Source organism: Struthio camelus, chromosome 2 (assembly GCF_040807025.1).
Source record: "Struthio camelus isolate bStrCam1 chromosome 2, bStrCam1.hap1, whole genome shotgun sequence".
Taxonomy (NCBI): domain Eukaryota; kingdom Metazoa; phylum Chordata; class Aves; order Struthioniformes; family Struthionidae; genus Struthio; species Struthio camelus.
The window spans coordinates 28,100,373-28,121,705 of record NC_090943.1 but is presented as its reverse complement, the minus strand read 5'-3'; the positions used below and the strand labels follow the sequence as shown (position 1 = coordinate 28,121,705).

General features: G+C 39.8%; 1 protein-coding gene across 5 annotated transcripts in view; it reads right to left on the bottom strand.

Moving 5' to 3' along the window:
* LOC104143656 (probable acyl-CoA dehydrogenase 6) overlaps nt 1-21,333 on the bottom strand; it is a 91,767-nt gene that overhangs the window by 52,121 nt on the left and 18,313 nt on the right. The window contains exons 1-2 of one of the 5 annotated variants that reach the window (XM_009674269.2): nt 3,842-3,938; nt 2,633-2,787 (exon numbers count right to left, since the gene is read on the bottom strand). The exons of the other annotated variants lie outside the window; for them this stretch is intronic. Coding sequence (XP_009672564.2) covers nt 2,633-2,723 — 91 coding nt within the window. The 5' untranslated portion in view covers nt 2,724-2,787; nt 3,842-3,938. Of the gene's footprint in view, nt 1-2,632; nt 2,788-3,841; nt 3,939-21,333 lie in introns of those variants that run through there. 5 annotated transcript variants of the gene reach the window in all.

The window sequence follows — 21,333 nt, the reverse complement described above, 5'->3', positions numbered from 1 at the left end:
CCTATTTTCTCCTGCCTATTTAATTAAACTGATGTTCTCAGCAGTAACTTTTGATGAATATGCTCCAATCCTAGTTTTCCCTGCTGACACCTCTTCAAGTTATATTTCTCCTTTTCTCCCCTTATCCTAAACAGTTCCTCCTTTCCTCGATTATGCCTGACATGCATACATTGTAATCAAATGCCTTTAATCACTCCCTAGATAAGCTATCGAGCCCTTTAATTGTTCCTACAAATCAATCCTTTGAGCTTCTTTTGTTTATTTGATCCTCCTCCAAACTGGTATCAGTTTGCCATCAACTTTCAGGACAAGATACGCCAAATGAGGGCTCCCATTCCAAATCTACCTAGATTTTGCATTTGGGTAAAAGAATTATAGAGGAAAACTGCCTGTAACACAGAAGAAGTCTATTTCACCTTCTCTGAGCTTATACTAGTAATGATGATGACTCTTGCAATATATGAAGTAAACAGCTGCAGAAAGCAGCCCCACAGCAAAGAGGAATAAGAAATCAACTTTTAAAATAAATATAGGATCCAATTCTCCTCTCTCTTACATAAAAGCATAACTGCAAAAAGCTCTATATGAGAGCACAACGCAGTTTAGTAGTACTTACTGAGTTCAGAGGACTTTATTTGTAGAAGCAATCCAGCAGCACCACAGCAAAGTTATTTCAAATCAAATACAATCTACTTTCTAAAATGTACCTTGCTGATAGAAAAATGTTTTATAAAAGAAGATTTGAAATCAAGATCACAGACCATCTAAAACTATAAAACAGATTAAATTGATTCATATTCTGGCAGCATGAAAAAGAAAAAGATGGAAGAAAATTTTTGGATATTTTTATTGGGGAAAAACAAAAGAAGAATATGAAGTTAAGCAGTCCAGATTAAAAGGTGGAAACTAGTTCTAAATCTCTTTTCATTGCCACTAGACACAGCATGTGCCAGGGAAAGTACTCTCTTGTTTCTAAGTTAGTAATCAAATAAAACACAGCTTTTCCTGTCAATAATTTACACAGTATTAACTATACATAATTAGCTAAAAGATATCTCCCTTAGGAATATCCTCAAAGCTACTTCATGTGGAGTGGCTGATGCATGGCGATCCAATAATCAATTTTACTGTAAGTAAACAATGTTACTGTTACTTTTTCTAAGCATGAAGGGCGACAGAAATTGCAATCATTCTTTCTACTGCAGACTCATATTGCCCAGCCTCCAGCTCCAAGAAACATGAAAATTGCTACATGTGGTCTTCTACCTACTTTAGAAGAGCTCTGCTTACTTCATTCCCTCCTGCGATGGAAGAAATATACCTTGAGGTTAAGAGACAAATGCAAAAGCAACCACAATTTTGGTGTCAGTATGAAGAACAAGCCCTTGAACTTTGTTACTTGATTTACAGCAGCTGAGGGTCTCAGAAAGCTGAATATCCAAATAATAAATAATTAATTTGCAAATAAGTACTGTCATCACACTAGGAACGTTTGTCAACATGCAGAAGAAACGAAATGGGTCTTGCTAATATTTTTTCATCATAGTCACTACTGTTTTTAAATCAGACAGAAGGTTGGCTCATACCGGCATTGGAACAAAAAGATAAACAGAAAAAATAACCCCTGCATCACTGTGTAATCAGATCCCACAGCAGAAGCTAGTTTCTCACACAGCTTGCTCTCTGACATCCATACCTGTAACACTGCCAGAAACCAAAAATTAAGCGGGAGAATATGTAGCCAAGCAGGGTTTGCACAGCACAGAGCAGTAACGCTACCAGTACCCACAAGTCCAGCGCTAACAAATGGTGTCTGAACATGCAGTAAGACTATGACTTCATAATAATGCCACAGGCAAGAACCAAGTTATCAGCAGAAAAAACCTACAACATTACTTTGGAAAATGTTAAAAACCATACACAATTTTAGTTCTTACTCTTTTAAAAGAGACACCTGAGTCTTCATATCTTTCTGAACCAAGAGTTTCAGGTGTATGCTCTTAATGACAATTTGCAATTACTTAAGAAAGGCTTACACAAAACTTTAGGAATTATGAAATACTGGTAAGCTTCCTCACATCAACCAAACTGACAAGTTCTCAAAATTCAGCGTGCCATATTTATTGTAAATTTACAGTAACATGCATCTGCCCAGTAGTGAGAAACACGAAAGAATTTGTACTGTTTAATTGATATTCACTAGTCACTGATAAGAGGAGAATCTCCAACTAGCAATACCTCCACTAGCAAAAGAAAAAGACCCCCTGATACTATAAGAAATAAGGTCTCCCCCACCGATCATTCTTATGTCCAATCCTGTTAGGAAAGGGCTTCAGAAGATACATGCTGTTCTGCAAACAACGCAGTTGTTTTCCCCTTGAAAATTCCTGGCAAAATGAAGTGTTCAGTAATATTTCTTTAAGACCTGAGAAATACGTGTACGTGTCTTCTGTGTGCATGAATATGTATGTATGTATAAAGTGTATATATGCACGCAAACCACTAACTTGCCTTACCACTACTGCTCACATTATAGCCAATGTAACTGAATAACACCAGTTGGGCCTTCCCTGGTTTTCCTTGGAGGATAAACATGAAGCATAAAATCAAGGCTGAACATTACCCCACTTACCTCTTCCCCATCTGCAGATAGCAAAAAGGGGTACCAAGCACGGTGCAGAGATTCGTCCAAGTTCACTGAGCAACAGCTGAACTTCAGTCATGACCCAGAACTGCACTCAGTGCCTTCACAGACACTGACTTCCTACAAGTCATATACCCGCAGGCCTGGGAAGTCAGCAGTCAATGCATTAGTCCAATTAGTTTCTAATTAAATCTTTAAAAAGTGATGGTAAATTACAGCAACTAAACTAATTAAATGTTGAAGCAGTAAGTGAAAGTAAGCATCAGGAGAGGTTTTTCTGTACCCCACTCACAATACATAAAGGAATTAAGGGCATTTAGTGAAACTCATTAACTGGCTCTGTGAGCTTATGCTTGATGCCTAGTTTTTGTTCAACATATTTAGACTGCATAAAATATGCATAAATGCATGAATACATAAAGTACAGCTACTGGAAATAGATGCCTTAAAAAAAAACAAGCAAGCAGTAAAAACTTTTCTAAAATGTCAAAAAATATCCATTGCTGCGTAAATAACAAAAAACCACATTTGACAATACTAAAAAACCTTCTCAAAGCAATACAGAAAGACTGTATTACCAACACACACAGTACACAGTTAAAAAAATACTCTTCCAAAAATAGAATAACTCTTCTCACAAAAACCTGAATATATGCAATATTACAGCAGCCCATAAATATACAGTGATGAGTGTTTATGACAAAGAATAAATTAAATAGGCAATTCAGCAGTGAACCAATAAGAATAAAAAATACCACTGAAAGTTGAAGATGAGATGTAAATTTTTTCCATAAATATTTATGGCATCAATGATGGTCATTAATCTTCCTCACAACGCAGCAGGGGAAAAAGAGTTAGATAGTGAAAAGAGTTAGTGGTATTTTTTTCCCCTCATATCAAGGGAAATCATGTTAGATAAAGCAAAGATCCAGGCAACGGCTCCCTGTTTTTTCCTCCCACCCCAATCAGTAGTGTGCCCTTGCTAGGAGCTGCCACCATCAAGGCTGTGAGGACCCAGGATTTCAGCACATATTGAGAGAAAGATCTCCAGTCCCGTTTCAGCCTCCTGTACCCAGCAGTCCTGAGCATAGAAAAGCCCCCATTACTGCACTCCTGTGCACCTAAATCCCCCACGCTAACTCCAGCATGCTTTACATTTATCCCATGAATTTCTCTCTTCCTCCTGCACAACAATACCTCCAGTTTTTCCAAACGTTCCCTGGCTTCTCGTTCCTCCCCTTCGAGTAACTCCAGTCCGCCCCCGTCCCAGTGTCCCCGTCAGCAGTTGGGCAAGAGGCAGCGCTTAGGTAACCAGCTCCCAGGGAAGCCGACAGCAGCCAGCGCACAGGTATCACACACAGCCCACACTGGATATTGAGAGAGCAAATACGGCAGGAATCAGCCCAAAGAGAGTCCTTGACTTCAGCTCATATAACTGTGTCTCATACTGGGGACACCTCACTCTGTCTCTCTCCTCTGACCATTAATGATTTTCTCAAACATGCAAGAATCATGTTATCTTTGGGATCTCATATTGATTTGGTTAACCTTGGCTATGCAATCCAAAAGTTTTAAAGCAAACTGAGCACTTAATAATTATTGCCAGAACTGTTTCTTAGGAAATGCTGGTAAAACACATCACAGTTTCACAGTAACGGTGTTCAGTGTCTCCCCTCCTTCACAAAGACCACTGCTTCAGCCCAGGTAGCAATAGCTTTATTTCATCATGGGTAAAATTCTGCCTTACCTTTAAAAGCTAGTCTGGGCAAGAAGTGGGATCTCATGTGCCTGTTCCCAGAGCTGGCACATATAGGGACGGCACACAGCACGTCCCTCAGTTACAGGGAAGTTACAGTGAGACACCTTTCCTGCCTTTTAATCCAGTGCTCATTAAAGTCAATAAGGATACTGCCCTTAATATCACTGCAGAAGGGGTTTGCCACCTGTCCCATATTTCCCTTGCTTTACCTTGTGCCAGTGTAATCGTACTGGGAGAGAGTCTAGATCTACAAAGTTAAACACAGCAAACTGTTTGATCTATTTATTCAGTTTAAGGCAGTTTGAAGCAGCTGAAAGCTGTGTTAGAAATCAGTTGAAAAAGAAATGAATGACTGATGTGCTAATGAAGTAACCAAAGAAAAAGCATAATATTTATCACATCACTTTTTTTTAATCTCAAGGTCAATTTTCAAAAAAGTAAAATTGTAAACACCTGCCCAACTCTCATTCATGTTCAATAGGAAGAAGACAATAACCAGCACTCAGGCCTTTGAAAGTTTATCTCGCACAGAGATCACTTGAACAAAGGTGCCATTCACCTCTGAGTGGATAAAAAGGTATAGGTAAGCAGCAGCGAAGCTGTATTGTGGTATCCGAGGCCCTCAACCAGTCATACGAGTGTTTGAGGCACTGCTGCAAGAGCAAGATATGAATGCTGACCCCAGAACATCGCCTTGAAAACAAACTTAACAACAATCCCTTGAGTCTGTGTCCTTTGCAGAGAAAGTTGGGAGAGATGTGTCCTCATAAAAAGGAGCAGTGCTTTGATTCTGCTTCTTATTGCCCATCCTCACAAAAACAATGGGTTCAAAACCTCTGTTAAACTTAGATACTTGCATCTAACCCAGCACTTCAAAATGCCTTCATATTGCTGCTCTGTTTTTCACCCTAAATGATGCTCAGATTAGCTGCCATTCATGAGTAAAATTACAGTTGATCATTAAAAATGCATTTGTGGTATCCTTCATATTCTCCAGGGCTGGATGAAATAAATATATTACTGCCAAGTGATTTCACATCCAGATATCAGAGCGCTAAGAACTTTCTAAAATATTTCTTAAAGGCATTCCCCATATTGTTGAAATTAGCCACTCTCAGACAAAAAAGTGTGACTGAAGAATGACACAGACAATAAATGAGGGTCGGAGGCAGGGAGCTGTGTGGGTACATAAGGAGATACTGGAGGTAAGTACTTTTCTGTACACTTCATCTACTGGGATCTTTCAGCCTTGCGCTACAGTAATTTCCCTCAACTTTTCTGATTACAGAGCAAACAAATCATCCTGATCAGGAACTTTCTCTGCCTCTCACATTCATCACAGTGATACAGACTCATAAAATCAGAGTTCGAGTGCTGGCTCTGCTCCAGCCTCCGCACTTCAGCTTCCCGTTTGTAAAGCAATGACTGCACTCTCTCCTTCCTCCTCTGCTCTGACTGCCACCCCGTTGGGCCAGCAACAGTCTCGAGGTAGGCATTTACAAACCATCCAACATAACCGAGCCCTGGCCTCAGCTGGGGCCTCCAGACAGAAGTAAAAATAATCATGACCTCAACTTTCCATCTCACTTTCATAACCCTGTAAGTGTAGCTCTTGGATTGGTTTTTGCCTTTTAAAATAAGCCAGCATTTCCCTGGCATAGACCGAGATAAAAAGGAATCATGTAAAGGCCTGCACAGCTCGCAAGTCAGCGATAATTGCAAAATACGAGCCCTACTTCACGAGTGTTTGCTCTACTGTGCATTTTCAACTGCGGCCTCAAACAAAGCTTGGATTGTTATCTACGCTAAGTCTTGATTTCTCTTCATGTTTTCTATATCATTTTTCTTCTTTCTCTTTAAACAATATAGCAATTTAAAAGTTCATGGAAAAAATAGGTTGCAATTATGAATACATTTACATGCCATGATGTTAACTACTTCACAGTATTTGGGACTGTGAGAAGAATTTGAGTGTTGTGCCATTTTACCTTTTCCGATTGAGCCACGTTCTGACTAAAGCTTACAGATTTAAGTTAAGCCCTTATTCGTTTTATTCTGCAGAACTTATATTTGAATCCCTGTCCCCCCAAAACTATTAGTCTCCTTCAGTAACTTACTTTAAGGATATTCCCCTGCCAGAAATTGAACTGCAGAGCTTTGTGGTTATTTTCAAGCATTCATGCATTAAACTTAATATTAAATTAAAAGCTGTTTCATAATGTCAAAAATAATGCTCTGTATAATAATCTGCCTTCTGAAGGTAATTTTGTATGATTAATGCCACCTTTTCATGCAATCTTTTGTGTTCTGAAGTTTATTCTATACTCCCACATGGAAAACGAGATCATTCAGCGTGTGGAGACATTTTCAGAACTTTGTTCACTACTATTCATTGAATCAATAAAATACTCAAAGGAGCTGAAAATTATTTTAAAGCATCAACTATTTTTTTCCCTTTAAGCACTATTAGAGGTTTCATTCAAAAGATTGCAAAGGGGATGATCCTGGATAGTGTTAAGGATCAGATCAGAGATCATCACCCTTTACATCTACAGATCAGGACACTGTAAGTTTCTATCTGTAGTTTTCTCTGTCTTGCATTACAGACAAGCTTGCCCTTACGGCAGCATCAGGTCGGGGAGCAGGGGGCATTCCCCAAAACAACCAGTCACGTCACCATACCTACTTTCAATCTAGTTTCTTCTGAATAAACCTATCAGGGGAAGAGACATCTATCTACGGATAGATAGAGACATCTATCACGCAGCAATGGACAAACACAAATCTACCCCAAACGCAGGCAAGACATTTTAAAGCTTTGCAGAGTAGCCACTTCCACAGTATCCAGCAAGAGCCCCACGCAGCTTGGAAGTGGGAAGAGAGATCTGATGCTGTCTCCTGCTGTTCCTGCCACACGGGTACAACATGGCACATCCCCTCCTCTCCACCTTCCTCACTTTGCTATAGGCTCTATGCTTTCTGCATTGTAACTGCAGAAGTTACACTACACTGTACATCTCGGTAACAGTCGCCGCAATGGTAAAAATACCAAAGGTTAATACCAAAGGTTAGTAACCTCATGTTTTTCAACTGATCTAAGATTCCAAAACTAAAGTCAGTTGCCTTTAACCTGAGAATAAACAAAAACTGTTAAAGCTTTAATAAGATCAGAGACAGAAGATTTTGAAATTCTGTACTCTTATGTAGACTACGTTTCGGAAGCCTAGCTGAACCGCTTGAAAAATAACCTCCGAGAAAGTCTGAATCATGTTGTTCCATTACGTACCACTCCGTTCTCGTAAAGAGAAAACTGAGGGAATTTTTTCTTCATTTCCCTCATTTAGAGGGCAGTACCGTACAAAGTGTTCGGAGGCGCAAATTCTGATCTACCTTAGACAGGTGCAACTCTCTGAAATCCCTGGAGCTGCTTAGGGGGTTCACAGTGGAGTCTACAGGCCAGATCACTTCTCATGCACATCAGTTTGCATGAGCATGTTCAGTGGGTATCTCAAAACTGAAAAAACTCTCAGTATTCAAGAAAATAAACAGCAAAACTCATAACACCTTCTACGTACATTAGAGATCTACTGGTGACTCAAAGCTGATGACTGGTAACAGCAGACAGTTTCTAAAGACCAAAATAAAGTCTTTCTTAGTCAATATTCTAGGAAAGAAGAAATTGGATTTTCACTAAAAGGAAACAAATTTTAATTTGGAAAAAAAGAGATTAGCATCTCGAGTACAGTTACAAAGTACGTTTGCTGGAATGAGCTGAACATTTCCTGTGGAAATGATTCCTGCTTTAAATAAAGTATTTTCCTCCTGGTATTTGTTTCATCCTTTATTCTTTTCCCTCCACATCCTCCTCTGGGACTATGGGACTTGATGGCATCCAGCCACGATTTAGGTAGAGATAGAGAAAGGGATTCCCAGCACTCTGTCTGGAAGATGATAAGGAGAGAGCATAGGCAACTACTTTTACTTTTGAGAGACTCTGGTTTGATCTGGTCTGATGCCTCATTAGCTTGACGACGGCAAGACCAGGAGAGCACCTGTCCAAATGCAACAAATGCACCACGGTTTCTTGTACAGGTCCAACAGCCTCCAGATTTTATAAGCATAAACCAGGATGTACGATTTATGCAACTTTTCTCACACAGAGATATGTAAAGAGGAAAATACAATGTACAAAAGTTCAGAGGATGTTTTGTGGCCAGGTCAAATCCCTCACAGAGTGCAAAGATCATTAGAGTGCAAAGACCTTGTCTATTCCCCCTCTGAAATGCAACAGTGGTACAGTCCTCAGGAGCTATAACTTTATTTTTTAGTAATGCAGAACCTGACATGCGAGGAATCTGAGAGAGCCTGTTATTTCAAGGAGGACAGCATATAGGTGCCATGCAGAAGAAAGCTAAGGGAGACTTTCAACAGCTAAACATTGATTTTATTTTACCATGTTTCTTTTTTTTTTTTTTTTTTTTCTCAAAACAACCCTGGGCGGAGCGACACTGGCCAACCAGCAAGGCTATTTTCCCTTCATGGTGCCAGAGGATCTGTCTAAACACAAAATAAAAACAGCCTGAATCTGATTTTTTTTTCCTCTTTTTAAATCACGGGCCAAGCATGACAGTATTGTGCACAGGAAGCATCTGGACACACTGGAAAGAATTTCCTGTCTTGCTGCAAGCTTAGCTAACAGTCACTTTCTGTCACCAAATTGGTTGCTCCCTTGTAGGCGGAGACAAAGAAAAGGATTCCAGATACACTGTGTTTGGAAAAAGATAAGGAAAGAGCATAGGAAAATGCCTTTAACTTTTGAGAGAATCTGGTTTATTCTGTTCACTCATCTGCCTGCCTTTAAAAGAAAAAGGAAGAAAAACTCAGTGTGCTACCTAAAATGAAAAAAAAAAAAAGTAAGAAAACTTATTTCAAGCAAATTAAATGGGAATCATAGGCTTTGTGTTTTGTAAACACAGACTTCCATGATACCCAGATTTAGCCTGAATTGCTCAGCTATAGGAAGAAAGACTTGGAACCAACAATTCCCTATTAGAATTCCAAAGGAGTAAGATATTCTATTATCTTCCAGAATGAAACTTCTCAAAAGGTTATTTAGCAAGAACAAGCAAAAGAACAGGTAAAGGAAACGGCCTGTTACTAGCTCGAGGAAAAAAACTTGCAATTTAATCTTTAATAAGCTTTCCCCACAAAGAAAAGTCTACCTGTCTAAATTTCTCTTAAAAGGCACTGGCTTTGAAGAATAAATCCACAGCAAGAAGATGACAAAACAAACAAACAAAAAAAAACCAAACAAACAAAAAAAATCCCTCAATTTCCGCAGCCTTCAGGAGCTGTAGGTCCTGAAGTGCGCAAGCTGTAGCTTTTAGCTGCACTAAATACCTTCAGGTTTTTAGTAATGCCAAGAATATCTTACCACAAAATCTGCTAAGGTCCCCTTAGGCCCAGAATTTCATCAGTTTTTCACAAAATACCAAAGTCAGTATTTTCATTCTTTCCACTCCTCCTCGAAAAAAAAAAAATCAAAAAAGAAGAAATGGCAAATAGTTGTTAGAGAAGTAACATATGGATACACCTGAATACTCCTAAGGGGGAAAAAAATGGAAGAAGAAAGAGAAAAGACGCTTAGTGGGAAAACAGTAGTAGATAGATGTGGCTGAAACATACTGATAACATTTAAGAAAGAAATATGCAGAGTTAATGACCTCTAACAAAATGTGGTAATAATAAATCTAATATATTAAGAAGGAGGGAAGTACAAAATTAAGGGCTTCCTCTCTTGGGCTGGTGGAAGATCCTGAAATCTGAAGCACCTACTGACTTGTTTTAATTACTTGAACTTTTCACTCCTGACAAAATTGAGTGCAGAGTGAATCTTCTTTTCCTAGAAATTACCTAAAAGGTGGTTTTCTTTTCACATGAACTGGAACCCTGGGTCTGCGGCACTTCTGCCTGGTGGCTTTAATCACTGAAGGCTATGGATGAGCTCACTCTAGCCTTTTCTTTTTCCATCTGTTTCCTTAACTCTTGCACTCCTGGCTGCAAAGCGGCTCAGGTTCCCGAAAAAGCAGAGAGTGCTCTGGCAGAGGACTCTCATGACCCCATCCTCAGAGGGGTTCGGACCACATAGCGCTCAAGCAGATACAAGCATTTACCCTTTCTATTCCCACAGCAGCTGCACAGCACTGCGTAACACATGTGGATTAGATCACACTCTGACAGCTGTGAAATTCCCTACAGAGTCAATAGCTAAAGAGAAACGCTTCAGTACAGAAAATAAGATCTCTTTCCGTAGCTCTTCAGAGCCACTTGCCTTTCTCCATGGACTATACAACAATAGCTAGACTGTCCATCCTAAGCATCAGGGTTGCACCTAACATTTCAGTGAAGCACTGAACTCCATCCAAACAGATGAGCCCAGACCACCTTCAGCAGTATTTGCCCTAACCAGCAGCAATTTAATCCCACTTGCTGAGATCTGCCCTGAAGTAGGTTAGTAATATCTGGTGTCACATACCACATTTCAGCTTAGAGCCGTACTAACACCTTGAGATGATGTCTAGCTCTTTGGCCTGAAACTACAACCTCACTCCTGGGACTAAAGTTCCAACTGACCTATCACACTACTTTATGCATATCAGACTTCAGCCCCAGCACACAGTACAGCATTTGATGTGAAATATAGGATGCTTTAGTGATCTACTACAGGCCAGATAGCACAGGAAGCTGGGGAATAGACTAGCCACCAGTTGAGTCAGTGAGCAACTTCTGATCAGAAATACAATTACTCTCCTTAAAGTAATTGTGGATGTTCCCACCATCCATACAAATATATAACAGTTTTTGGATTGCTATTAAACTTTGCTGATTCCTGTGGAATGAGTTTCAACAGACACATTACTCACTGATCTTCCTTCCCACTGAGAGACCCTGGCTCCTGAAAAATAGAGAGGGTGAACGTAACAGAGTCATTCATTTCCTCTGACATATAGAGTAAGGAGAGGGAAAAAACGCTGACTGAAGTCACCTTCAGAGTTTTTTATAGCATCATTAAGTGATTAAAAATTAACAAATCAAGCAACTGCTTTTCTAATACTCATTCAAGGAAGTTTTCCATTAATTCTGCCCTTTGTTTTCCCAGCTCAGCTGAAGCAAGTGATGCTAATTTGTAAATGCCTGAGGTTCTGGGGCAGTGAATGTCTTCAGCTTGCTTCAGATGCTGCAGGCAACTGCACCCACACAGGTCATGTTGTTTCAAAGTTCCTGCACAAAAAAAGGTTTTACTGAGAACGTCTGCCAACACCAAAAAGATTTCTGACACTGAAATGAATACCGATATACAGTCAGAGGATAACCAAATTCAGCTATTCCACTAGGAAGAAACTGGAAAGACACTTGAAATACGCTCTGAATCAAATTTTCTGTATACTTTGAGATGTTAGCAGCCACTTTTTGTTACACTTCTGGGTTCATTTTCATCTGAAAATGGGCAACGCTGTGGCTTTGACACAATTAAAAGTAGCTCTTAAGTTCTTTAGCCTTCAAATAACCATTTTATTCCCATGTTCCTTGTTACTCAAGTTCCCTATCCTGCCAGTTGCCTGCGTGTACAGTAAGATTGCTCCTATGGGGCCCATCAGCTAACAAACTCACTCCCATAAGGGAAACCAAGGACAGCCTGCAGTCGTGCTGCTCGTGGCAGTCCACAGCAGCGCTGGCCTCCCCCAGGAGGAGCCAGCGCTCGAGCCCTGCGCAGCACTGCGTGACTGGCCCTTGCTTCCCAAAACCGAGGGCATCTACCAGCGTAGATCAGGCCACAGAGCGGGCTTATGTTCTTATGGGAAAGTTTAGCTATTATATTAGAGACAGCTTAGTAATTAGCTCTACTAGGAAATCCCAAGGAAGGCAGAACAAATAGGCAACAAATGAGCCTGTTCTTCAGAAAATACCACTGCCCTGCAAGAAATAGTTTGTTTCTCCTGACTTGTCTCCTATGTATCTGCTTAAAAAAGGGAAAGAGAAAAAAAGAGATATTGGTAACAAAAGCCTAAAGATTTATGTCATTTCACACAGCCTTCAGGTTATGGTGTTTTCCCATCTTTAGTTTTTACACTCTTTTGTACTCCAGTCCCTCCAACATTGCAGTGATACTTAATTCAGTTTGCCCTGAAAGTTAAGGGTGTGCATTTCTTTTTAAAGATCATAATTTAAAATATGCAGGAGACCAAATAAACAAAACCCACTCAGGCTACTACATTAAACTTCTGGCACAGTGATGATGCTAGTCTCCAGAGACAGCGTCTTACCTAAACCTGACATAAAAAAAAAAATCTCAGCAGTTTCAAAAAAGCACATTTGCTTATATTCTTTCTAGGTGCCAAAACTGAAAACCCTAAAACTCAACAACAAATCAAACCATTTCTTTTTGCTGTTATCCAAAATGCTAAGAAAAATAGCTATCAATTCATCATATCTTATCACCATCCTCTTTTAACTGGATTTCAGTTTGCAGGAAACAACATTTGCTACTGTTTTCATCAGACGTTATTAATTATATTAGGAAAAAGAGCAGAAGCAGGAGTACCTGATATCAAGTGGCAACTAGTTCACATCCTTATGGACCAAAGCATTAAGATCAGCTGAGGCACTTAAGCACATACTTAAATATAAGGGCTAAAGGGGATCACGTGCTGCATGATCAAAGATTTGAGGAGTAGCTGGTAGGCCAAGTAGCACCAGCATTTCTGTTTGACCCTGTCAAGTCACCAGGAATATGTTCTCCAGGTGAAAAAGAGCCTGTATCCTTCTTTTATAAAGGATTTACACAGCTTGGATAAACTTGCATGCTATGTTTAACCCTTCTTTTAGCAAATTGCAGGTTTAAATCTTACCTTCTTCAAAGCACAATGTTTAAGTATATATTTAAATGCTTTGCTGAGAAGTCTGTTTGGCAGAGTGTTTAAGATTTCTAGGAAAAGGGCAATGAACCTAATTGTGAAAACTCCCTCAAGTATAAATAAACCTTATTCATGTGAAAATAAGCCAGAGCAATGATTGCTCATTTAATGGTTTACAGAAGGCTGCAGGTTAAATAACTGACATTCATGCCTGGCAAGAAAACTGGGCACAAGGAGGAACAGAAAAGCAACCGGTCGGACGGACAGATAACTTCCTTCTGGCAGGGAGCCGGCAGGGCAACGCTCCTGCTGCAGTTTGGCCCAGCCACCACGTGTGAAACGTGGAGTGCTGTCGAGTCCCTCAGCTCCGGGGAGAATTTATTTAATCGAGTCTGTTAGCATGTTTTAAAGGGATGCTGGGGGCAGACGCTGCTTCCCGTACAGGCGCTGGCACGAGAAGCAGAATCCACCACGGCTGCTCTGCTGCGCCTGCCGATCGCATCGCTCCCACAGCCTCTAGGGAGGCACGACGGGTGACGACCACAGCGGCCTGCTTTTAAACATCAATCTACATCTCCTTTTTCACCCAGCAGGGGCAGAACGTGGCACGTTGCTGCTGGAGAGAACAGCAGTCAGGATGAAAAATCCTGAACCCAGGAAGGAATACGGAATAACCATCAGAACCGGCAATTAGTATTCTCTAATATGAGGCCATATTAAGTGCTCTTGAGCACCTTGTTCATCACTATGAATGAAACAGCAATAGTCTCAAAAGATGACTGGTCAGGTAAGAGATTGAAATGCCCCAAAAAGACCGGAGGCCAGGGGTGCCGGTCTCTCCACGCAACCCGTTCAGAGCCGAGTGTCCCGCACCGCCTGCTGTCCTCCTCGTCGAGAGGGAGCCACGCTGCAGCTGGGTCGCATGGTCTTCAGTCCGTCTCTGACTCCACATCTTGGCACAGTTTCCACTGATTCAGAAATCTGAGGAACATATCTATGAGTACCTCAAAGCAGGTTTCCCCATTAAGAATCCCCTCAGCAGTTGCAATTAATTTGAGACAAAGTGAAGGACAACTTTTAGCAACAGAAAGTGTAAATATTGCAGCAAGTCTCTTGAACAGAGTACTTAGGATAACTCTGCATTGGACTAAAGGAGATTATTTTACAAAAGATTTAAAATATGAAGCCTGCACAGAAAATGAGGACAGGCCTTTGAAGTAAGTTAAAGCAGATCAACTGGGAAACATTTGGCCTAACTGTCCACTGACCTGACTAGATGAATATTTCTTTTCTTTAAAGATTTATAGAGGATTAAAATGGTAAAATTTATCAACATTTCCTTCTGTCTACATAAGAAAAGGTGTATAAAATTAAATGTACTTTATTGATATATATATTTTTAGAGTATATATACAATTATGCTTATCACTACAAAGTACTATGCACTTATGCATAGGGCTTATGCAAGAATTCCATGGATTAGATTATTAATAATGCTTATTTAATAACAGTTGTGTATCAGCTGGGTCACTAGGGATTAGAAATGTCAGATCAAAACAAGAGAACCAAAACTAAACATGTTTCCTGTCTTTTCTTATTTTTTCCTTTTTTTTGCTCCCCGTTTCATTTTATTCAGATACATCTGGTTTGCACAGCCTGGACACCAGCTTATTATCTTGCTCAAATGTTGGGGACAGAACCATGTATCTAGGAACAGCACAATCTCACTGCAGTAAGTAATCCCCTCGTCAAGCCAGCTGTCATTCAAAGGGTCCAATTTGGTTATTGACCTATGGGATCTGCACGCATTCACAAGCCAACATCTTTTCAGCCATTTTCCTTATCAACCTCAGAATTACTGTTTTTCACAATATTTTTCCCCATTTCAGCCCCAGGAGAGAAACTAAACTTCACTCCCAAAAATTAATACGATAAAAGTGAGTGGGAAAAAGTGAATCAAGCCTACATTTCACAAAAATAATTTTCCCACATCCTCCACACTTGGTGTACTGACGTGTCTCAATGCTTAAAAGGTGAATTTATACCTTTCAGAAAGCTGTCTGATTATGCCATCCGGATATATAATAGATGTCAAGAATCTAGAGTCAAATGACTGAGACTGGAAAAAGACAGTTACATGTAAATTAAAGAGACTTATAATACTAAGGTTGTTTTCCTTGCATATTCATTGGTCTAAGCTTTCTCAAGTGACAGATTTGCCATTTAATCCACAGAAGTACAAAAATTAAGTCAATTCCTTTAAAGGAAAGCCCCAAACAATATGTCTTACTTGATAAAGCCTTAACTCCTGTATTCTTTTCAGGTGTTGTAATGCGTCACATTTCTTTAGGTAGCTCTCTTTGGTGTGCGTTCTTTTCCTCTTCACAACCATAAGATTAAGAACATCAAATTTTTAACAAATTTACCGCCTAAGCCCCCTACCCCCAAACCCAACACTTATCTACAAAACTAAAGGAAATTCAAACCAAAGTTACATAACAGAGACCTTTAAAAGCACAGAAGCAGGAGGAAAACAAAAACAAGAACACCCTCCACATGCATAAAATAGAGAAGTTACAAAATTTAATTTAAGTATTCAACTCCTTAACCTAAGTATGTTTAAGCTACAGCTTCTAAAACAGGACCATCGCAAGATAAATCATCACGAGACACTACTAGAAGTTTTGATTGTTCCTTCTAGTGTTTTGTCATGAGGTTACGTTGAGAAATGCCATCTGCCTTTTGATCCAGTTCAGTACCAGTTAGTCAGATGAGTTCTCTCCCACAGTTTAGATCTGTCCCGTGATTCTGCACCTGTACCTCAGAGTAATAGGTGCAGGTCCTCCTCTTAGCTTTTTACTGAAATAAAAAAAAAATACTATTGCTGCAACTTCAGCATTAGGGAACAGAGAAAACTAGCTAAAGATAAGACTTGTCTGTCTTGAAGCTTGAACATTAGTACTTGTAGGAAAGGCAGGATCAGTTAGGCGACAGGTAAGACCACTGTCAGGATCTGGAAACCCAGACTTTTTTACACTGATGCTCTCTTTAGTGTGGACCTTCAAACAACATTATGGCTATATCTTTTCTTTTTCCTCCTGTATTTTTCTGTCTCTGTTTTTGGACTGTATTCCCCAAAATACACATACTTGGTACGTGAATACATACATTTTTGTACAACCTTGAAATCTCATTAACAAGCCTTATTTCCACACAAAGCACTCAAGCTGGTACATGCCTAACCTAAAGTCAAGCATAAGAGCAAAGGACAGGCTCTGCCCCAGCTGCAGCCTGGCACAACCCGGCATGCCCGTGCGGAGGTGGGACAGCACGCCAGCACGCTAATTACCACATCTCAGCTGGGAGGTGCCAAATGGTACCTACAGGAACGGCTTCTTTTAACCAGCTTTTAGCTGCAAGTGATGAATAAGCGCTGCTCCTCAGCTTGGAGACACAACGCGGATCTGTTAGCTTGCACTAAGCCTGTCAAACCCGACACATGAAATCCACGTATCTGCGTATGCCATGAGAAAGCTGAGGATCAAGAGCTCAAGCACTTAATTGCATGTGCATAGCTACTGTTTGTCACTGTGTATCAGTCTGAAACAAGTCACGGTGCTTCCTAAACCTTGTTCGCTCAAGCATCGTTATCAGAGCAAGACTGCAACGTACCGGGGCAGCTGCAGCAGCGCTCTCTCTGAGGCTGCATGTGGACAATGGCAGCGTTTGTTCCCAGTTACAGGCTCTTCTAACCTCTTCCAGAAGAGAGGCAGTTTCAGTTTTTTTCCCCTCAATGCTATTTTGATACAACTTGTAACTATCAGGGAGACACGCACCAGATTTCAGAAATTTCTGGCTTACCCCTGTGGTATTGGTATATGTATGCCAAGGTTGGCTGGGTTATCGCTGTGCATTGTGTCACAAGTTTGAGGATTTGCCTTGTCTCATCTACAAAAGCAGAATCCTAGGGACTAATCCGATCCCTCAGCAGCACTTTTTATTTAAAGGAAGATTATCTCTTCCACAAAGACTCATTGTCCTTCAGTAAGACTGTTTTCTGCTGGATGTTTCTACAAAACTGCTGTTGATAGCTGTACAAGCTACTCTCCCAAGGTACTGGTATACTACCTAACCAGGCATAAAAAATGAAGCACTCATGTTTGAGTCATTTGCAGAGTCAGGAAAATCAGAGATGAGCTTAAGTACTCATTTCCTCATTTCACTCAAAATAGAGCCTCAGATATCTGATCTGTGAAGTCCAGCAAACACAGACTGTCTCATTTTCAATTGCATTTCATCCCGCACTTGCAAGATGCTACCCAGGACTGCAATTGTCAACATTTCACAAGGGGAAAAAAGCAAAAACAAAAAACATGGGTCATCCACATAGAAATTTCATGCATCCACACAAAAACCCATTTTCCCGAGATTTCAGTCCAGTTCATCAAATTAAGGAGGTCAGATAAGCACCTCATCATTCTTATACTTACTTGAAATAGGTCTCCAAACCACTGCCATTTATCACTAAATTTTTCAGGAATTTGTATCAAGTAAAGCAGTGACTAATCTTGGTCCATTGTTTTATAAAGGTTTATCAAGGTTATTTGCTGATTGCAGAACAGCTGGACCTCATAACTGGTAAATACTTCAGAGTGCTGATTTACTGGTTCATTGGTGACACAACACATAGCACAATGGCCCCATCTCTTCCAAACTTTTAGAGCACAACTATTATTAAGATGTTATTGCATTGTTTTGCAAGTTAAAAAGGAGATCAAGCAATTAGTTCAGCTGGCTATGTTTAAATCTACTAAATCAAGCACAACTATTGTAGCTGGTTACCCTCACAACAAAGAAATGTTTCTGGGCAAGCAAAGTCTCCTCTGACAAATGTATTACTTTCAGCCTCTACCCAAGTAAATCCTTTAAAAATTTGTTTCATTTACTCTCTGACAAGCTGTAAAACCCTGTTTCATCTGAACTACTAAATCCCCTTCTAGTGACAGAATTCACTGTTCCTCCTAGGTCCTTCTTTCTCTCATTCCACCTAACTATAAGTGTCAATATTATAGGAGGGAGGAGGGAAGAGGGGAAAAGAGAGAGGGAGAGAATAAACACATACACAACTTTTCAAGTGATTTTCCACTAGAAAACTTTTGTAAGATTCCATCTTACAAGAGAAATGTGTATGCAAGAATAAAACAAAATTAACATTAGAGGATAGTCTAGATCTATATTCTCAAGTTCAAAACAGACACATGCAATAAACAGGCTTTCTTAAGGAAAGATGTTGTATCATTTTCCAATTGCACAGCACTGCAATCAACCACTTGCAATGTAAGTTTTCTTTCATCAGATGCTTATCTGTCCCAAGTGATAAGAATATACTGCTTATTACTTCATCCAGTTCAGTATCCAGTGTATCAGCTGGGGAAGGATAAAAATTTACTTTCCCACGTATGAGTCTTAAAATATATTTTCCTGATTTCAGGTTTATGATCATATTTTTGCCAGCACACTGCCAAGTGTTTGCTAGGAATGAGTGAAGGATATTGTTTGTAAATACTATGGTAATTATTTGTCGATGCAGATAGGTTCTATTAAATATTCCCATAGGACTGCCAGTGAAACTGCTAGTAAAATACATGTAACAGCAGCCATAATCATTACTAGCGTCTCAGAGTGAAGCTATGAGTATGTGCAGCACAGGAGACATTGCCCCCTCGCAAACCTCTCTTCCCCCTGCCCCTTTGTTTTCACCAAGTCTTTACAGGAGAATTCCCCTGCTTTTGCATCAGCTGATAAAAACAACCGATAATCATCTGCATTTGCATGTATAGCTATGCAGGCACATAACAGGGCATTTTAGGCTTGTGTCTTTGGCAAGGCTTCCTAAAATTTAGTAGCAGCTGAGACTTTGATTCATAAACCATAAGATCAGAAAGAACCACATAGATCTTCTCAGCTTTTATTCCAACATCTCATCTAATCCGCAAATAAAATACCCCAAAGAATGTGTCTTGCCCGCTTCCCTTAGCAAAATGGTCAATGGCCACTTTTCAAAGCTGTTTAAAATATTTTTGCTAACTAACCCAATATTTTCTGTCCTTAGTTTTGGGACTGCCAGTAGCTCACTAGCTCAGAAAATTTATAATTTGAGGAGAAACACACAGTAAACATAAAATAAGAATAATAAGTATATACAGATGTTGGTTCCCGCCCTCTGCCTCAGACTAAGCACTCACAGCTGAACCGAGCAATTCCATAAAACAGATTTTGCACAGAATAAAAAGATACTTCCTATTCATAACCGATGTTCATATTTTCACCATGTATTTTACTATTAAGAAGAATTTCCTAATATAATAGAACAATATACAATTTTTTCCCAAGGGAAAATGGTACATGCACTATTGTTTTCAGTCATATAAAGAATACCAGAGCACAGAAATGAAATACATCATTGGAGGAAAATATCCTTCCCTAGCAGAGGATTGACAGGACAGTGCAGTAGGTTAAATCCATTGTCAGTCTCCAGGATTCTCCAATTATCTATGTATGGCTTGGCCTTGCCCGCGGTGTTTATGTAACCCCTTCAACTAACATACTGAACTACTGTAGTACAGCCAATATTCAGTACAAGCATAAACCACTAGGGAAAAAAATATACAGGAAAAAACACTGACAAGTTTGTAGACCACTACTACATATGATGGAAAGTGATGCAGCTTTTGCAACACAAATAGTACCCCAATCAGTTCACCACACAGAGAAAGTTTCCAGTGATAACGTACACAAGTTAAGGTATGTTCATTTTAAAATCTGATTCCCATTAAGCAGCTCATTGTTCACAAATGTAATGGTGTTTACAAAGGAAACAAACTCCAGTTTCAACAAATCTGAAGTGCAACAGATGTTTCCTTCTATCTAGGCCAAACAAGTTTGTGAACCATTTCTACTCAATCAAAACACTTCAAAATTAATTCTATAGGAAAAAAAAAGAGGTTGTATTCAACAAGATAAATTTGGAAATTAAATTAAAAAAAACTGTTTCCAAAGTGTAGCTGCCACTATAATAAATGCACTCAAAGATATAGTCGTCTTTAACAGGGAATGCCTTATAACCTGGGTTTGGAGGGATACACCATGAAAATTATAATTCTGGTTTGTGTTGGGTACACTGTCGATATGCTGCTCTGGGTCTAGAACACTTTCCCCAAATCAGTTCAGCTCCTTTCTCCTTCCCCCACATACCCAAAAACTCCAGGCTGCTCTTTGCTTCCTCAAACTCCCCAAGGTCTCTCTTTCTCTGTACATGGCAGCTAAATAGCAAAAGTGGTGTGGTAGGACATAAAAGTTATCTCTCTATCTCTCTGTCTCTTTTTTTTTTAAGTTACTGCTAATAGTACATGCTAGTCATCCTGCACGCATAAGCTTCACAGAAGGATTAAAAACTTCAGGCATTTGCCAAAGGAACGCCTACTGAGACTGTAACACATCTAACTGTTTCACAGATCATGTAAAAATGTCAGGACTTTCTGCTGTGCTTCATGTTACTATGCCATTACACAGTGAAAGGTGGATCCGGGCACATTCCCTTGCACAACTGTGGTGAAAGTAGAATCTTCCAGGAGTTAATGCATTCTTTGTGCCCAACAATATCTTACCGAGGAGAGTGTGAACAAGTGGATGGACCAAGTGTCAGTGAGAATTTCATCCAGTGTTTTATAGGTTTTTATAAATTGCAGCTGCAGAGGCCCAATAAATTAGATTAAAAACAAGATACAAGTGCCAAAGCCAAGGAGAAAATACTCTTATCATTAATATAAGTGTAGTCAGCATATGCAACCCTCCATGCCTGTCTTTGCCTCTACAAGTCCCTTCTTCACTAGATTTCACTCAATTTATCTCTTGTTCTAGCTATTTTGTGAGTGCTATACAAAGTTCCCACCCCAACAATGTTTTGTGCATGGCATGCCCAACAGCAAGGTTCCTTATGCCAGCTGAGGCCCCTG